This window comes from Vicugna pacos, chromosome 20 (assembly GCF_048564905.1).
Source record: "Vicugna pacos chromosome 20, VicPac4, whole genome shotgun sequence".
NCBI classification, from domain to species: Eukaryota; Metazoa; Chordata; class Mammalia; order Artiodactyla; family Camelidae; genus Vicugna; species Vicugna pacos.
Window position 1 is genome coordinate 19,735,207 of NC_133006.1, and position 17,341 is coordinate 19,752,547.

Consider the following 17,341-nt stretch of genomic DNA (forward strand, 5'->3'; position numbering starts at 1 on the left):
GTGAGATCCTAGAGTTCAAGTTTGTCCAACAGGAAATTGGTGGAGGTGGTTCCTAAGAGCACAGAGCAGTCAGGACCATAACCTTTTCTTCTGCCTCCTAGACCAGTCTTGGAAGAGTGAAGGGATTCAAAGCATAGGATGAACTTTATCAGCTTCTGACTTTGACTACTAAGATGAAGCTTTAAGAAACAATGCCCTTCTGCCTTCCATTCCCACTTTAATACACCATGGACATAAGACCATGTGTGACACAGATCCTATGTGGGCACCAGGGTGCATAAGATGGTATGGTTTAGTAGACATCACATAAATGCAGGGGAGACACCAGCAATTATGATATTGAAGGAAAAGGGCTTTGTAACCAAACTCAGAATTCAGAATCCAGCTTCACTGCTTAGCAGCAGTGTGATGAATTAGTTTTTTAATCTCAGTTCCTTAGTTTCCTCAACTATAAAATGAGGATAACGGTCCTAACCTCATAAGGCTATTGTGAAGATTAAACGAGCTAGAGCAGGTATTTAGATCAGGGATCAGCATTTAGGAAACAGCTGTTGTTATTACCTGTGGCCCTTGAAGCCACCACTTACCTCTCCTGCCTCTTCATCCCAGTGTTTCAGTGGCCTGTCCTTGCACACTTATTCCTCCCACTGGGCTCGCCTCTGAGAGCAAAAGCCCTTGTCTTATTCCCCTCTGGGAGTCCCCTCAGCACCTTATGCAGTTCTTTGAGGGTATTGCTGAATGAATCAAATTTTAAAAATGTTCTCTGTCAGGAAAAGATTGAGATCCATTTGTAGGAATAGCTTTGCCCCAAGTCTCCAAGCCCAGGCTTTAGCTGGTATGGCAGCAAAGCCTTTCCACTAAGCCCTCTGGAAGTCCTCAGCTTAATTTATTTTTGGATTGTGTTTCCAGAATATGTCAAAATAGCTTTCCCTGCACAAGTGAAATGATTCCTACCAATCTGAGCCGTGACTGTGGCCCCTTCTGGCACTACATTCTTGCGACGTGTGGAGGAGGAAACGTTGAAAAGCACATTTGTTTAAGTGACGGGGTTTACTGCCTACAAAGCACTTCATGGCCTTGGAGCCCTGTTGCCTGTAGAGCAGATTACTATTCTTCAGGTAAATATGAGGATAAGGGATCTTCCAGTAACATTTTTTTTCTTAACAGATGAAAGACAAGCAAAGTGCAGGGGAAGAAAACATGTTAGTATCTCATTCTAAGGCCAGCTTGATCTGATTTTGATATTGAGTCCTTGTTCTTCCAAATAGGTAATTCATGATCCCTAACTGCATCTGAAACCACAGATGACCAGTATGGGGCAAAGGTTTGTGGACAGTGAGATGTCAGCTTTTGTGTGACCTTGGATGAATCCCTTTACCTCTGGAATTCAGCTTCCTCATCAAGCGAAGATCAGAACTAGGTCTCTATTAGCCCTCAATTTCTGAATCTAGGTCATTCTGAGAAAATTCCTTTAGCTGCCAAGTTTCCATTTAGCATGCTGTTTTGGAAATTTGCCACTAGAGGCCACTGTGAATACAGTTTAGTCTTGCAGCTTCTTCAAAAGGCAGAAGCCTACCAATGCCTTTCATGATTCTAAACCAGGCTTGCCATCCCTTGGATGTGGAAGGCCAGCAACTGTGGAGACTGCATGGGACCAGAGTTGAGAGATCAGCCTGGCACTGAACAGGTCTAGGAAGGCACTCTTTTGGCACAGGCCTGCCAGCCCTCTTTCTTGCTTCCTTGACTAGATGGAGAAGCCCTCTGTATGGCAGGGTTGGGTGAGGCCCTATGACTGGGGCCCGATTCCCTCTTAGCCACTTAATGTTCCACTTTTCAGTTGAATTTATTCATTCAGCAAGTAATTTTGGAGCCCCTCTTCTGGGCCCAGCAGTAGCAAATGTTTTTGTAGAATCAGAGTCAACCAGAAGGAACCTTAGAAGAAAACAAAAAGCTATTGTTGCTCTTTCTTTGTTCTGTGGTTTGTGGAAACTTCTTTTATGTATTTTTCTCTTAATCCCCAAAACCATCCCCTGAGATTGGCATTATGATCCCCACTTGCACACAAGAAGACTGAGGACCAAAGGCACGTAGTACAAAACTGTATACAGGGGGAATGAATGGATGGAGTAAAGGGCCCAGGGTTGCATGGTTAGTAAAAGGCAGGGCTAGGGCATGAACTTAGGAACTTCTGATCCCAAGGTCAGCCCTTTTATCTCCACCTTTGATACACAGAGAAGGAGGATGAGGTGCAGAAAAAGAGTGATCTGGTTGCAGGACAGGAGCTAGGACCTGAATCTCCTACCTTGCAGGCTGGGCTGTCCAATCTGACCGCTCCATCTGCATCCCCAGGCCCCAGCCTTAGCTGTCTCCAAGTTCCTTCCAAGCCGAGCCTGCATCAGGCCCATCAAGGCACAGCAGGAAGGAGAGGAGGGAGGGATGGAGCACAAATGACCCTAATCAGTGTGTTTATTGGATCATAACTGTTAGCCCCACCACTCAGCTAATCTCATAGAAATCACTTTCCTTTCTGTGAGGATCTGGCCACAGCTCCATTAAAAACTGCTGACCTGCATACATGTGAGAAAGCTCTTATACAGCTGAGGTGGTAGAGAAGGAGGGAGAAGCAGTATTTTTACTTCCTCATTACGCTGATGGGGAAAATGGCCATTTCACATTCACTGTATATGGGAAGCCCCCAAAGGAAAGGGAATCCAAGTTTCACAGCTCTTTTTGGCAGCATTTAGCTCTAAGAGAAAATGTTCCCTTTGGCCTTCCCTTTTTGAAAGCATTTGTGATATTGTTTAAGACAAAATAAGAGAAGGGAAGGAACTCATGTTTGGGAAACATACCACATGCCAGGTTCTTCACACATTATTCTATTCAGTCCTCTCTGAAAGCCTGTGAATAAGACATAATGTCTGTTTCATAGATGAATCCATTTCATGGATGAAGACTCCACAGCAGTTGTCTGGGCCTTAGCAGGACTGAACTTCAAGCTTAGGGTCTGCTCTCTCCTTCCATCATACCCTTAAGTCCCACAGGAATGGTTTCTTTACCATTCTTTGCTCCCTCCCTCCAACTCAAAAAATCTGGAAGCTGGTTTTCAAGCCATGTCGTTGAGACCTTGGCAACTTCCCCAAGCCTTAGTTTTTCCATCTGTAGAATGAGAAGCCCAGAATTGGTTTCTAACCCCTCTCTGGTCTAAATTTGGGCATTTTTATGATGGCATTTTTTTTTCCCCAGGTAGCTCCCAGTACATCCTCGTCTAATTGGAATCTCACACCAACTTGGAGGGGATGGGGGTATGGGTATTATTACTCCCATTTTTTAAGCTGGAGTGTACCTAAGAAGCAGAGATACAGTGAGGGGCTCAAGGTCACAGCATGAATGGAGACAACCCAGCACTCTGCCTCTTACCCCCAGGCAGGCGGGCAGGCGGCCTCTGAGAGGCTGTCAGCAGCAGCTCCCAAAGCCTGACACCTGAGCCTCACCCTGGCTCCTGATAGAATTATCAGAGAACTGGGGAACACATACTTCTTGTAATCAGGGCAACTTTTCTTAGCCAGGGTGGAGGAGGCAAGATGTGAAGTGTGTCTGATGAGCTCCTCTCTCAGTGCAGGGGGCAGAGTTAATAAAATTCAGGGAAATCACTGCAGGCAGCTGGAGATGCAAGCAGGCGAGCTCAGGGGGCAGGGCCACTGAGTCTTCAGCTTCCACACAAAGCCAGGGTTGTAGCATTTGTGCACGTTTCAGTTTTCTTCAGCCAGGCAAGCAAATACAGGCAGCTTGGCCTGAAAATGAATTTAGAGCTTAAAAAAAAAAAAGCATTTCACCCATGGTGGCTTTTTAGACTGTCCCAGTGCAGGTACAGCCAGGGGACATGCTAAGGAGCAGCGGTGTAGGAAAATCTGAGGGCTGGGGTGAAATGACAGCCCCACCCCTACCCATCAGCCTGAGGTGGGAAGGGGCAGAGAGGCCCGAGGCCTAGACAGACACTCAGCAACTGTGGCTGAGGAGAAATGAGTGGAGTTTCTGGGAATAGAATCGAGAAAGATCTTTCAGGTAGAAATCCAACTGCTTCATCCCTCACCAGGCCTGAGCATACCAATCAGGAAGACATTGACTGTGTTGGTGGGAGGATGGGACTTCAGGGAGGGACGTATTTTGCTTTTAAGCTTCTGAAGAAATGTGAGGATTCATTCTCCATTTCCCCAAGATGCACAAATGAGAGGAAATGGGCTTATATCGAGTGGAGAGAGAGTTCAGGAGGGCAGACTGGCTGACTAGTGGGTAATGTATTCAAGTGTAATTAAATCTAGTAAAAAGGAAGAGAGGGTGGATAAGACCTAGGGAAGCCCAGGCTGTGGAGGACCAAGATCCAAGGACCAAGGCTTTCAGGGCACAACCCCTGCTAGGTGGGAGAGGAGGAACACAAAAAATCTACCTAAGAGATGTGTTTTGGAGGTTCGGTGGAAGAAGAAAGTTGGTGAGAATCCAGGCTAGCTTCCTGGAAGAGATGGTACCTGAATGTGGGCCTAGTGGAGAGGAAATGGCAAGAAGAAAGGCCAGGGGTGACGTGACCATGCAGCTGGTTCTGGTTGGGTGTAAAAGGCTGATGGTGATAGTGGGAAGATGAAGATTCACCTTGACCTTTATCTCAGAAGGCCCAGAGATGGCACAATTGTGTGTATCAATCAACAGAAAGTCAAGGGGACCCATCCCTTCTTGAAGGAGCTGAGGTGAGAGAAGAAAGGATCTAGGAGACTGATTCTAACCTGAGCTCCTGTTAGTTTTTACCTCTAGTTACTGCTTATTGGCAAAGCAACTTTGGGCCAATTTCTTTCTGAGTTTCTAGGATTCAGTTTCCAGATCTGTAAAATCGAGGTGAATTGTAATATCTTTGAAGTCTTTTGCAGCACTGAAGTTTCCAACACCACAACTAACAATAGTAAACTAAATATTAGATTCAGTGGGGGTGGGGAGGTAGTGACAAGCTGTGATATCTATGCTGGACAGGCTGAAAGTAGAAGGGACAGGGCTCTGAGCACTGATCACATGGTGCTAGACTAGGCCTGGCGGATGTGTGAGGGGCCCGGGACTGGTGGCCATGTCAGCAGACACTGAGGCTCCTGGACAGGCCCTGAGTGAAGACTGGAAGGAAGCAGCCTGGTGTTGGGCAAGGATAGGGACTTTGATCCCACACGGTCCTGGGTTTGCATCTTGTCTCTGCCACTTATCTGTGTGATCCTGGATAAGTTAAGGTACTGAACTACTTTATACCTTAGTTTCCTTATCTGTAAAATGGAACAGATAATGCCCATTATTCTGCAGATTTTTGGAACATAAATTCAAAATGAGTGCTCTAACTCCATTGGACAGAGCTGGGGAGACTGGGTCTCCCTCAATTCTATATCCCTGGTAATGAACTAGCCCATTTGTCAAATGGGACAGTAGCATCATGGAGTTATTGTGAAGATTAAATGTGACGGATGTTGAATTCTCACAGCTGTGCTTATTACATGGTATGTTCTTAGTAAACGAAATAAATAAGTAAGAATTCCCTTCCCTCCTCTGTGGTACTGGCCAAGAGGCGTAGTTGTCAACAGCTCAACAACTGAATTCATAATAGATGCTCAATAAATGTTTTCTGGACGGAAGGCTAGATGAAATGTATGTGATGGCAAAGAATTCAGGCCCTGTTTGGGACTGGTAGGTGGAAGCCAAGGGTCCTCATGAAGGAGTCGATGTTTCAGAGGGGAGGGGTAGACTTTTCACGTAGTCATATGACAAACTAAGCACCTGCTTTGTGCTAGGCACTATCTTAGGAGCTGGGAATGCAACCATGAACCAAATTCTTGCTTGCATAAAATGTGTATTCTAGTGGGGAAAACAGTCTAGAATACTGCTATGAGGAAAAATAAAGGAGGGTCAGGGGGCTGAGAGTATCGAGGTACTGTGTTAGGTAGTGTGGCCAGGAAAGCCCCCTGCAGAGGGAGCATTTGATCAGAGATCTGGGGGACCTAAGGGACACAGGGACTGAGGGAACAGCAGGTACAAAGACCTTGAAACAGGAGCCTGCAGGGCCAATAAGGAGGCCAGTGTGGCTGGAATGGGGTCCGTTAGGGGGAGAGAAAGACAAGATGAAGTCAGAGAGGTCATGGGGAGGGGTGCTTACAGAGCCCATAGCCCAGGGAATACATTTACTACAGAGAGAGAAGGGGGCCGGGGAAGTGTCTCAAGCAGAGGAGTGACACAATCTGACTCTGGTTTCAAGTGGATCCCTTGGCCAGTGTGAAGATTCCAGTAGCTAGACTGTAAAGGCAAGGAGGCTTCCCTCACCTGGAAAAGCAGGTGAGGCTGGAAGGAAGAAGAGAAGTGAGAGAGGAAGCCAGTTCCCACTGGGCGGCAGACAGAAGCCATCCAGAGCAGGGCAGGGTGGGATCCTAGGGGTGGGAAGGCTGCTGGGCCAGCAGCGGAAGGGTCCTGGGGCTTCCCTTTGCCTGGGTGAAACATGGACAGAGCTAGTGGTGCTGTGATGTGGTAAGAGGCAGAAAGGAGGGGCAGGGTGGGGTTCTGGTCAGGGTGGTGGGGCATCTGGCAGGGAGACTGCCACCCTCCAGGAGGAATGGGGGCTGGAGGTGTGGAGAGCCCAGCGGCCCGCTTCTGCCTCTTCCTCTAGCCCAACAGAACACGGCTTCTCCCTAGACCTTCTTAGGCAGGTCCTCACTGCACTTGGGTGCCTGATCTGGCTGTTATTAGTGGAGTTTCTTGTTGAGAGAAGAGTCAGGTGACCTTGACTCCATCACTCACCTCCTTGAAGCTTTTTAGTGAAAGAAAGGGTTTAACCTAGATGGTCTCCAACCAAGCCTTTTTTTGCATTTCTATTAATGGATGGAATCAGACATTGCATCTCCCCCACCTCTTTACTGCCATGGTGGTTTCAGGTTCCTGTCATGCCCTCTCCCTCTCTCCCCAGGGCTCCCATATATAGTGCTGCAGGGTGTTCACTTCACAAGGGCATCCAGCCAAGGGAGTAAGTAGAGGCTCAAATTCAACACACACTATGCTCCACAAGCCATATGCCCTGGCTGGCTCAGGGTTGCATTTATCCAAAGTAAAGAACACCTTTTTCTAGCTTGTTCTAAGGTGCAATAGGGACAGCCCCCACTTCCCTGTCCCATGCACACTCCTTCTTCTGCTCCTCTGTGTTCTTTTGCTCTTATCATCCCCATCCTCAAACAGAGCAGATCTGAGGGCAGCATTTACATGCCTAGGGGAGGGGAGAGGGCAGCAGCTGCTTCATTTGTGAGCTCTGCCTCCTCAGCCCTGTGGTGCTTTTCCTCTCCTTATCAATGCTGTGAGTTGCCTCTCCAAATTGCTCTGCCATCATTAACACTGCAGATTAGGTCAGAGGAGAGCATGTTTGCAGTCTTGGATGGCAAAGGCAAAACGCTGATGCTGATTATTCCAGATCTTCTGGGCATGGCCTATTCCGTGCTCACAGTTTGTAATCAGAGGGACAAGCATTGGTTATGTGGCGGGGTGGGCCAGGGCCGTGGTTGGTTCTAATCTAGGCTGCCAGGCCCAGACAGCACGTATGCAGCACTTGCTGGCCTGCCGGCTGGCCTGGTTTAACATCACAGGTGACCTCAGTTACTTGGCACTATCATATCCCTCAGAGAGGAAATGACCTCTCCAATAGCAATGCCCATAGGCTTCTTTTGAACCATCAGCAAGTCATTTGAGCAAGGACTATGAGTATTTTGCCCTAGGCCTGATCAGCAAGTTTTGTGTTCTGCGGCTCACTGGTTAGCCATGTACCTGAGGGGTGTCTTTCAGACCAGACCACCCCAGTCTGGTCTTCAGTGTCTCCTTCTGAAAAGCCTCTGGCCTTATATCATGTCCCCTCACCTCCTGGCCTCATATTCATCCTGCGCTCTAGCCACACTTGGGTCCACAAACACAGCTCTCTGGACCTTAATCATGCTGCTCCCTTGCCAGGAGCACCTGCTCAACATTGTCTTCCAGGCAGAAGTTCATCATCTGAAGCAGCCACTGTCCTGTCTATACCCTCACCTTTACCACTGCGGTGCACTCCAGCCCCATATCCAACTGCCAGAACCTGCACTTCTTTGCCTGAAGCTTTCTATGGCTTCTGGGACCTACATTGCCATTCTGTGCTGGTCAGGCCAGAAGTACCGGGAATTAACGCCCTCAGCCTGGAAGTGGCCCTCAGCCACTGAGCCAGTGACTGATGAAAGTTGGTGTATACACACCACTGCTCCCTCACCCCTGTGGTGGGCTAAGTGTAAGGTGTGTTCTACATGGTCTCCCAGAGCTCCTCAGTGGGAATGAGCCCTAACTGCCCACAGTGATAACTAGTTTGATAAACCACTCTTATTGCCTGCCTTCCCTGCCTCACATCCACACTCCCCACATAGTGCTTCCTAATCCCTCGAATAAACTACTCACATTCAGATCTTTTTCTCAGAACCTGCTTCTGAGGGAACCAAATAGACATGTTCAATGTCCATCTCAGTACCATCTCTGCTTTTCAGTTTCTCCGGACCCTCCCTTGTGCCCACTCCTGAGGTAGAACTGTTGGTCACTCTTCTCTATTCCCAGGGCCCTTTATACCTACCTCAACAACACGTTCATGCTGCACTGTGATGTATTTTCTGCCTGTCCTGGGGCCCCCACTAGCCTGGGAACTCTCTGAGGACAGATACTATGTCCTTTTCACCTCTTTATTCTCTGAGCTTAAGAGAGCAAGCACCTGGCACAGAGTAGGTGCGTGATACAATTTTTGGGGGTGGGATGGGGCAAAGGGCCAGCAATGGAAATGCAATGACTAAGAGGGAATGGAGAGAAACAGAAGGATTCCGGAATCTTTATAGAAAGAGACTCAGGGGCTGCTATGCCAGATGTTACAATGTTACATGGTAGAACTTCAGTCTCACCACTCACCTGCTTAGTAACCTGCAATGGCTCCCACTTGTCCTCCTCAACTAGGCCTCATTTCATAGATGACTTTTAAGACCATCCATCATCTGGCCCCATCCTAAGAGGCAGTCAAGACTTTTGTTCAGAGACTTTGGTCTCAATAGCCTGGATTCAAATTTTTACTCTGCCAGTTCCCAGCTGGGTGATCATGGGTCAGTTACTTAGCCTCCCTGGGATAATAATACCTCATACTTAACACTTATTTTGAGAATTTAAAATCATGCATAGTCCTTGTGAATATACTAAAAACTATTGAACTGTATACTTTAAAATGGTAGATTTTATAATGTGAATAATACTTTAGAAAAATTAAGCATGGTGCCTTGTCCAGGATAGACTCTTTGAAAATAGAATGGTGGTTATCATTGTTACCAAGGAAGTTTCCCAAGGGGCTCTAACACCTGTCAAGGTACACAGCAGGTAATCAGTAAATGCTGGTAGAATGAATGAATAGCATATTCCACAAGTATGTTTGGAGCATTGTCTAAGACAGGTATGTGGGGTTGGGGCATTGGAGGGCACAGAGATTCCAAGCCCAGTTTTGCATCCCTCAGGAAAGGAGACGCGTCCATGGAGAGAGGGCCTCATACCCAAACCAGAGAGAGGAGCCTTCCCACCCAGCAGCCCTCCTCTGCCCTGGGAATCCAAGTGCTTTTGTTCTTGAGGTCGGTCCCAGGTCCAGTGGATCCTGAACTATGGGTAAACATAAAACACTTAACCCAGACCAAGGAATGTGTTCTTGTATATTTATCTCTGACTCTGGCTGTATCTGACATTCTGGGAATAGACTTCAAACAGAATCTTGGTGCGTCGGTTAAGGCCCATCTGCCAAAGCAAGGCCTGGAGGGCGTGGCTTTTCCGGGGCCAGCCTCAGGCTGTAGGCCTCCCTGGACCTCTTCCCCCACCCGCGCAGAGGCGAATCCTGTCCTAATGCCAGGCGGTGGGCGCGGTAGAGGAAGCTTCTGCTCAGCAAAGTGCAGACTAAGACCGAGGAGGGGCTGCGGGGGATTTCCTGGAGAGTCTATGTGCGAAGCCCTAGAGAGACGCCATAGCGCTGCGAACCCAGGCCCAGAAGGGGCAGGGTAGGGCCGTGAGGCGCTTGGCTGGGATGAAGGCTGCCTGAGAGGCGCCTCAGCTCTCTCTTTCGCACGGCTAGGATCAAAGCCCAGCACACAGTAAGCGCCTACTCGGTGCTGGTGGCATAGAAGTCTGAGGAGCTTGGGCCGCCCTCTCTGGTTGAGGAAGCTTCTAGACCCGGGGGCTGGCACAGCCTAGTGGTCACGACAGGCCGAGGATGGGGAGGGCGCTGGCGCGTGGCTTAGGTGAATGACTCCTCTTGGCCAGGCCCAGCGGGAGCCAAAAGTGGATGGGGGAGGGCCTGTGCACCCACCCTGCCTAGACCTAACCACCCTTACTGGGAAACCGAAGCGGCCACTCCGCGCACTGGGGTCGCCCCCATACGCTTCCCCAAGAGATGTAGAGTCTTGTTTCTGGACTGAGATCCACTCCCCGTTGGGGCGCACCCTCAGCAGAGACCCTCCAAATGTCTGGAGGTGGTGCTGTCTCTTTTGCACACGTTTCTCCCCACCCTGGCTCCGCATAGACCCTTCTCAAACAGATGCCCCTTGGTTCACACATCCCTCTCCCTCCCTAGGTATGGGGACCCCTCAGGGAGGTGGGGAGTGGAGGGCGGGCGCTGATGGAGACGCGCACCGCCCGGACTAGCTCTAGCTGTCACCCCCACTACACACACACACACACACGCACACGCACACACACCCAGGCTCCCAGCATCTGGAGCCGCGTACCCACGCCCGCAACACGCACACAGACTCGCAAGCTCACACAGACACACTCACACCCGCGCGTAGACCCCGCCCGCGGCCCCGCCCCGGCCCCTGCGGTCGCCCCCTCCGGCGCTCGAGGACCAGCACACAGCCAGCCCCGGGTGGCCGGAGGCGGCGGCTTCGGGCAGATTTGATTTTCCCGCAGCCCGGGCGCCCCGAAGCCGGAGCTCGAGCCGAGGAGGTGGTGCTCACAGCCGCGTCCCCAGCCCCGCCGCCGCCCGCTCGGAGATCCAGCGAGAGGCGGCGCAGCCCCTGCGCTCGGAGCTTGCTCCAGGCTGCCGGAGTCCCGCCACCCCCGCATCCCGCGCCCCATCCGGCCCCCCACGCCCCTCTCCCTCTTCTGCGCCTCTCTGCCCCCCGCCCCAAGCTCCTCGCCCCTCTCCCAGTGTCCCTCTCCACGATTCCCCGCGTCTCTCCACCCCTCCTCGCGGCTCCCCAGCTCCCTGGGCTCCTTCCCCGTCTCCGCTGGGCCCCCAGCCTCCTCGTCGCGTCACCTGCACCCCTTCCTCTATCCGCGGCCCCCGCTCCCTCCGCCCCCCCCTTCCCTCTCTCACTTCCCACGCCCCCTCTTCGCTCTGCTCTCTCCTCCCTTTGCTGCCCAGCCACGGCTCCGGAGTTGGGGGAGAGCCCAGGGTTTCGGTTGATCCGGAGGAGGCGTGAATTGCGCGGGGATTGACTAATTTGGGGTGGGGGGCGCGGTGGGCTATGGAACAGCCCGAGGACATGGCGTCGCTGAGCGAGTTCGACTCCTTGGCGGGCAGCATCCCAGCCACCAAGGTGGAGATCACCGTGTCCTGCAGGTGAGCCTCCCACTGGCCGGATCCCCCTGCCCCGCCCCTGGACCCAGAGCCCCTCGGCTCCTTCGGCTCCAACCCCTACCTCCGCGCGCCCCCTTCAAGAGTATCCTCTTCTCCAGGGCGCCCCTCCGCCTGTCCGGCCCAGCCACGGGTGGCGAAGGCGAAATGGGAAGCCAGGCTTAGGGTCGTATCCCGGAAAGTTTGCACTCCGGCTGTTGTTGGGAGGCGATGAGAAGACACAGGAATGGGGGTCTAGGCGCCTGAGTAGAGAGAGGGAAGTCGTGAAAGGATAACTAGGATCTTCACGCAGTCTATTTCTGAGCATCCCCTCACCAAATCCAGAGGAGTGTGATTCGCCTCATCCCTCCCTGGCGTCCCCAGCCTCTGCCTTTGTGCCCTCCTTTCCTCCTTTCTCCCCCTTCCTTTGCCCCAATACCCTCATCCTCTCCCCCCTCACCTATCCACCGTTCTAGATCCCAGGATTCTAAATTCATCTCCTACAACAAACTGACTCTTGGAAAGAAAAGGATCAGATTGACTCATTTATATTGCGGTGTAGATAACTGATAACAACTTCAAGTGGCACCATTAAAAAAAAAATCCATAACCTGGGTACAAAATCTTAAGCCAAAGGACTAGAACACTGAGTGTGGAATTTTAGAGTCCAGCAGGGGAGGGGGAGGAGTGTTTTTGTAGGGTACCATCCCCAAATCCTCAGTCATGTCTCACAGGCTTTGGGGCTAACTTCTTCCCCTAAGCTGGGTCTCTGCCAGGTTCTATCTGAGGGGACGGCTGCCCCAGGCAGTAAGGGGTACATGTGGGGGAGAGGGGATTTTTCCCTAGTGCAGTCACCCTGTGCCTTGCTGGGACTTTGAGGGGCGCTGTGGCCTATGCATTACCCACCATTTAGGTTCTGCTGAAGAAACCATTCCCCTGTCCCAAATGACCAACAGCATTTCCAAGGTCCTAGGTGTGCCCTTGTTCAAAATCACCCACACTATCATATTCCAGACCCCTCATTGGTCAGACCTTTCACCCACCCTCATGGGCCCCCAACCCTGTATTCCCAAGTTGTGGCATTGGGGAGGAGTACATAGAGCCAGAGGAGCTGAGTTAGGGCGTGAGAAAGGGAAGGATTCAGGGTGGGGGCCTTTAAGTATGTCAGGCCCTGCTGGGGGCTCCTGCAATAACTTCCGCATGTCTCCCCCATAGTCCCATAGACAGTTTTGTCAGAATTATCTCCCAAGGCCATTTGCATCTTGCCATTACTCTGCTGGGAGTTTCCTAATGGCCCATTAGCTCCAGTCTCACCTCCTCAGCCATCAACACTGCCACAGCCTGCCTCCCTTCTGCCAAACACACATGCCTGCGCCTGCCACTCCTTCCCAGGCTTCAGTCGTGCCTGTGTCAGAGCTGTCTCAGGATCCTTCTCACCTCAGAGCCTCTGAAAGCTCATTCCTCATCCAGATTTCACCCCTCCTTCACATCTGTTAGTTCATATCCCCCCATCCTGAAAAGCCTGGCCTCATGCACCCCACTTCCAGCCGTCCTTCTCACCTATGAGAACCCAGCCCGAATCACTGTCTTCTGTGTCCTCTGGGTCCTGAGTATTCAGCCTGGGCCACAGGGTCTCTCACATACTGAGTGCAAAACCTCTGAAGACATCTCAGGTGTGTAGACTTTGTCCCTCTTCACCCAAAGTAACTATATAAGCATTTGAGGGCAGGGATTCCCCCCCCTGACTCAGACCCATGAACCCTCTGCTTCAGTGGAGAGGAGAGGAGGCAGATGGCACATAGCATTGTGACTTTGGAACCTTAAAATGGATTCTGCTCCACCACTTGGGCAAACTTTTAGACTCAGTTTCTCCCATTTTTCGAGTATAAATAACAAATCTGTATTTATTGAGAAAACTTGTTCACTGAAGTAGACCACATGCTTGAAATTGTTACTGGGACATTGCAGCTACTCAAAAAAAATTCCTCCAACAAGTTAGAGGGATTAATTTACAGGAGTAGAGGATTGCAAAGCCTCCAACATGGTACTTTGCATTTGCTTTGCACACAGTAGGTGCTCAACAAATAGCTACAATGATTACTGTAAGGCAGTAGCACTTGTCCTCTCCTATTTGCTCTCTGGAAGTGGAGGTGTCCGTAGGACTCAAATCTTTTGCCTAAGAGGTACCTAAGAATACATATGAGTTCCCAGGGGATGTGGTTCTGGTATCAACCCTGGTGTCCATTCACTTCCATAGGACATCAGCCCAAGGAGGGCACGATCCAGGCCCTGCTCCTGCCCTCCCAAAAGCCTGAGGGTAGAGAAGTGGGTTTTTCAGTAGGAAGGGGTGAGGAGGGAGGAATGGAGGGGAGGCAAGAACATAATGTGGGTGGGCTTGAAATTATAAATCCATTTCTTTGCCTCAACCAGGTCCAACTACCCAGGTTCTAGAACAGATCGAGAAAGAGAGAGAGAGAGAGAGTAGGGGAGAGAAAAGGAAAAGGAGGAAGAGAGGAGGAGGATGGGGGAGGAGAGAGAACTGCTGCAAGGAATAGCTTTCTCCAGCATATTCTATACTCCATGGCCAGCAATTATGACAGTTAAATTCTCCTCCCCTGCATTCCGTGGTCAGCACTGACTGGGCCCCAGGGGAGGAGGCTATAGGGTGCCCCTGCCCTGAGTATCTAAGGGACACTTGTTGATGGGCAGGCACTAGTAGGGCAGGCAGAGGGGTTGGTGGGCTGAGAACTCTGGGGGGCTTCAGAATGGGCAGCTGGGGATGAGGAGGCCAATGTTTCAAGGGAACTGGAAACTAGCATTCCTGGGAGCTAGTTCCCGTCCCTCTCGCTCCTTAGGAAGGTCCCTGCCACCCCTGCAGCCCTAGGAGGTCCCCACTATTGCCCCGGGGAGGATCTGATCCCCTACCATGCCTATTCGAGGACACTTCTAGCTGAACAAAGCTGCCTGGGACAGGAGCAAGTTTGAGTCCCAGCATAGGACCACTACGGATGACACTGTAGGATGGACATGTCTGGGGCCCCTGCTTCATGTTTGGTGTCTCTTTGGCTAACCTATAGTCCATTCTTAAACAATTGTTTTTACTGATTTGGGTAAACTCAAGGCCAAATATTTTAAAGCCTCTGGTTGTTTGGCTCAGTGCTTAAGAACATGAGTCTATGAGGTCTGCCTACCTGAGTTCAAATCCCTGTGACCTCGGGTAAAGTACTTAACCTGGACCTTAGTTTCCTCATCTGTAAAGGAAGCATGATAATCCTTGATAATCCTTATCACAGTTAGAAGGATTAAATGGATTAATCCATGAATAGTAATGTATGTTGCTATTGTTTGACACCTGAAAGTAAATTAAAAATCTGTCTCTATAGCTGGGTCCCAGGGTTCCTGTGGGTCCTGGAGTTCTGATCTATCTAGAAAGTCTTATTTTTACCCCCAGCTTTTTTGACATATATATGACACACTGTATATATTTCAAGATTCTGAGGGGTTGTTTTGGAAGTGAGTAGGGTAGATGGTTTGTGAAACCAAATTCCAGCAGACATTGTAGAAAGTGAACAAGCTTCTCCTTCTCCTGATGATCTGTTCCAGACCTCTCCTGACTTTATCAGCCTCCCTGAAGACCCAGTCAAAACTCATCTGTCCAGTGTCCCATTCCCTAAGGCCCCCACTATTTTTCACGTCTCTATGCTTCATCTGATGCAGACATCCAGACCAGTGTGTTGGTTAGAAACAGCGATTTGCATTTTTTATGTAACAGGAAATCTTTGCACTTCCATGGGGTCTTGCTGGCAGAAGCAATGCACAGTTCTACATGGTGGGGCTCTGGAGACCCATAGGGAAGGCAGGGAGGGGAGGCGGTGGCTTAGCCCTGCTGGGATCGCTCAAGCAGCTGTCCCCTCCCCTCCAGCTGGCGTGGGGCTGGTGGGCAGCTGTTGCTGCTGCCCTAGAGATGTTGTTTTCTACTGTCTCTTCAGATTGGCATTTTGCTGCCCTGGGGCATGAGAGGCGCAGCCTCACTCAAGAACTGGGCCCTCAGCCTCTCAGAAGGGGTGTGAATGGTCTCAGAACGAATTCTTCTGACAGGCAGGAGGAGGGTGGCTTTGGGGAAAGAAGGGCCTGGGGGCAGTGTGGCAGCTGTTAGAGGCAGTGCTAAAAAAAAAAAAAGAGGCCCATTCAGCCATTAAATGCTCCACGGCAGTCTTTAGTGGAGCCAGGGGAATAATGACAGTGGGATTTATTGAGTGCTTACTACATGCTAGGTGCTTTACGTCTGTGTTAGGCTGAACCATATGCAATTGCCTATACTCAGCTGTTTTTAACCTACTCAAATAGCAGTTTGGTCCAAACTGAGATTATTGTATTAGTTTTCAATTGCTGTATAAGAAATCACCACAGAGCGGAGGGTATAGCTCAGTGGTAGAGCGCGTGCTTAACATGCGCAAGGTCCTAGGTTCAATCCCCAGTACCTCCATTAAAATAAATATATAAATAAACCTAATTACCCCCTCGCCCCAAAAAAAGAAAAGAAAAGAAGATAAATTACCACAAATGTAGGGGCTTAAAACAATAGCCATTTGTTATCTCACAGTTTCTTTAGGTCAGAAGCCCAGGCACCACATAGCTGGGTTTTCTGTTCTGGGTCTCCCAGGCTGAAATCAAGGTGTCTGCAGGGTCTGTGATCTCATCTGAGGCTTGGGTCCAAGCCAAGCTCATTTAGGTTGTTGGCAGAATTTAATTCCTTGCAGCTATAAGATTAAAGTCCTGTGTTCTTGCTAGTTGTTGGATCGGGCGTCTTAGCTCCTACAGGCCACCCTCAGGTCCTAGCCATGTGGGCCTCTCACAACAAGGCAGCTTCCTTCTTTAAAGTCAGCGAGAGACTCTCTCCCCAGTCTGCTACTTAAATAAAGTAACAGAAGTGAGTATTCCATCATATTCAGGTCCCACTCATACTCAAGGGGAGGGGATTGTGCAGACTTGTACACCAGGAGGCAAGAATCTTGGAGACCATCTTAGATTTCTACCTACCACAATCATTGTATCTTTTTTAACCTTATAACAATCCTGTAAGGTAGATAATAGTATTTTCCCATTTTGCTGATTAGGAAATCAGGGCTCAGGTTAAAGGAACCACCCAAGGCTGTACAGTTAATACATTTTGGAGAGGGGAATCCAAATCTAGTTTCCTCAGACTTCAAAGCCTTGAGGGCTTCTTGAAGTTGAGGACTGGGGTCTCCAATGATGAAGAGCATGGTAAGGCCTGGGTACCAACCATGGTAGACGTAATTGGGAAGTAGGTACTCTATCTCCAGGGATGAGAGAAGCCTTTCATGCTCAGGAATACCTCTGGTTCTAGGAGGCAAACCCAGAGCTGTTGGAATCCCCAGGGAGCAGAGACCAAGAAGAGTCATGGGATGGCAGCCAGCCTTCCATGACATCCAGACCATATGGTAGTAGCTTACTATCCCTCCTCTCCCAGCCCACAGTTCTTCCTGCTCAGACCTAAGGCCTTTACTGAATATGACCTGCTATTGGGAAGAGAGAGTGGGGAGGAGGTAAGGGGAATAAGGCTGGAATAAGCTTTGAGGCACAGAAGAGTCAGGTTCAGGTTCAGTTAGGAATGCTTTGGCTATAGATAACAGAAAATCTGATAGTGGCTCAAACCCAAAATTCATTTATTTTTCT

The 17,341-nt window shown here is 50.0% G+C and overlaps 1 protein-coding gene across 3 annotated transcripts in view; it reads left to right on the forward strand.

The window, feature by feature from the left end:
• The first annotated feature begins 11,168 nt into the window (after nucleotides 1-11,168).
• Nucleotides 11,169-17,341, forward strand: part of CPNE5 (copine 5) — an 87,295-nt gene continuing 81,122 nt past the window's right edge. For 2 of the 3 annotated variants that reach the window (XM_031688467.2, XM_015237491.3), the window contains exon 1: nucleotides 11,469-11,650. In XM_031688467.2, coding sequence (XP_031544327.1) covers nucleotides 11,556-11,650 — 95 coding nt within the window. In that variant the 5' untranslated portion in view covers nucleotides 11,469-11,555. Of the gene's footprint in view, nucleotides 11,651-17,341 lie in introns of all 3 variants that reach the window. The other variant, XM_006202061.4, reaches the window with a different exon arrangement.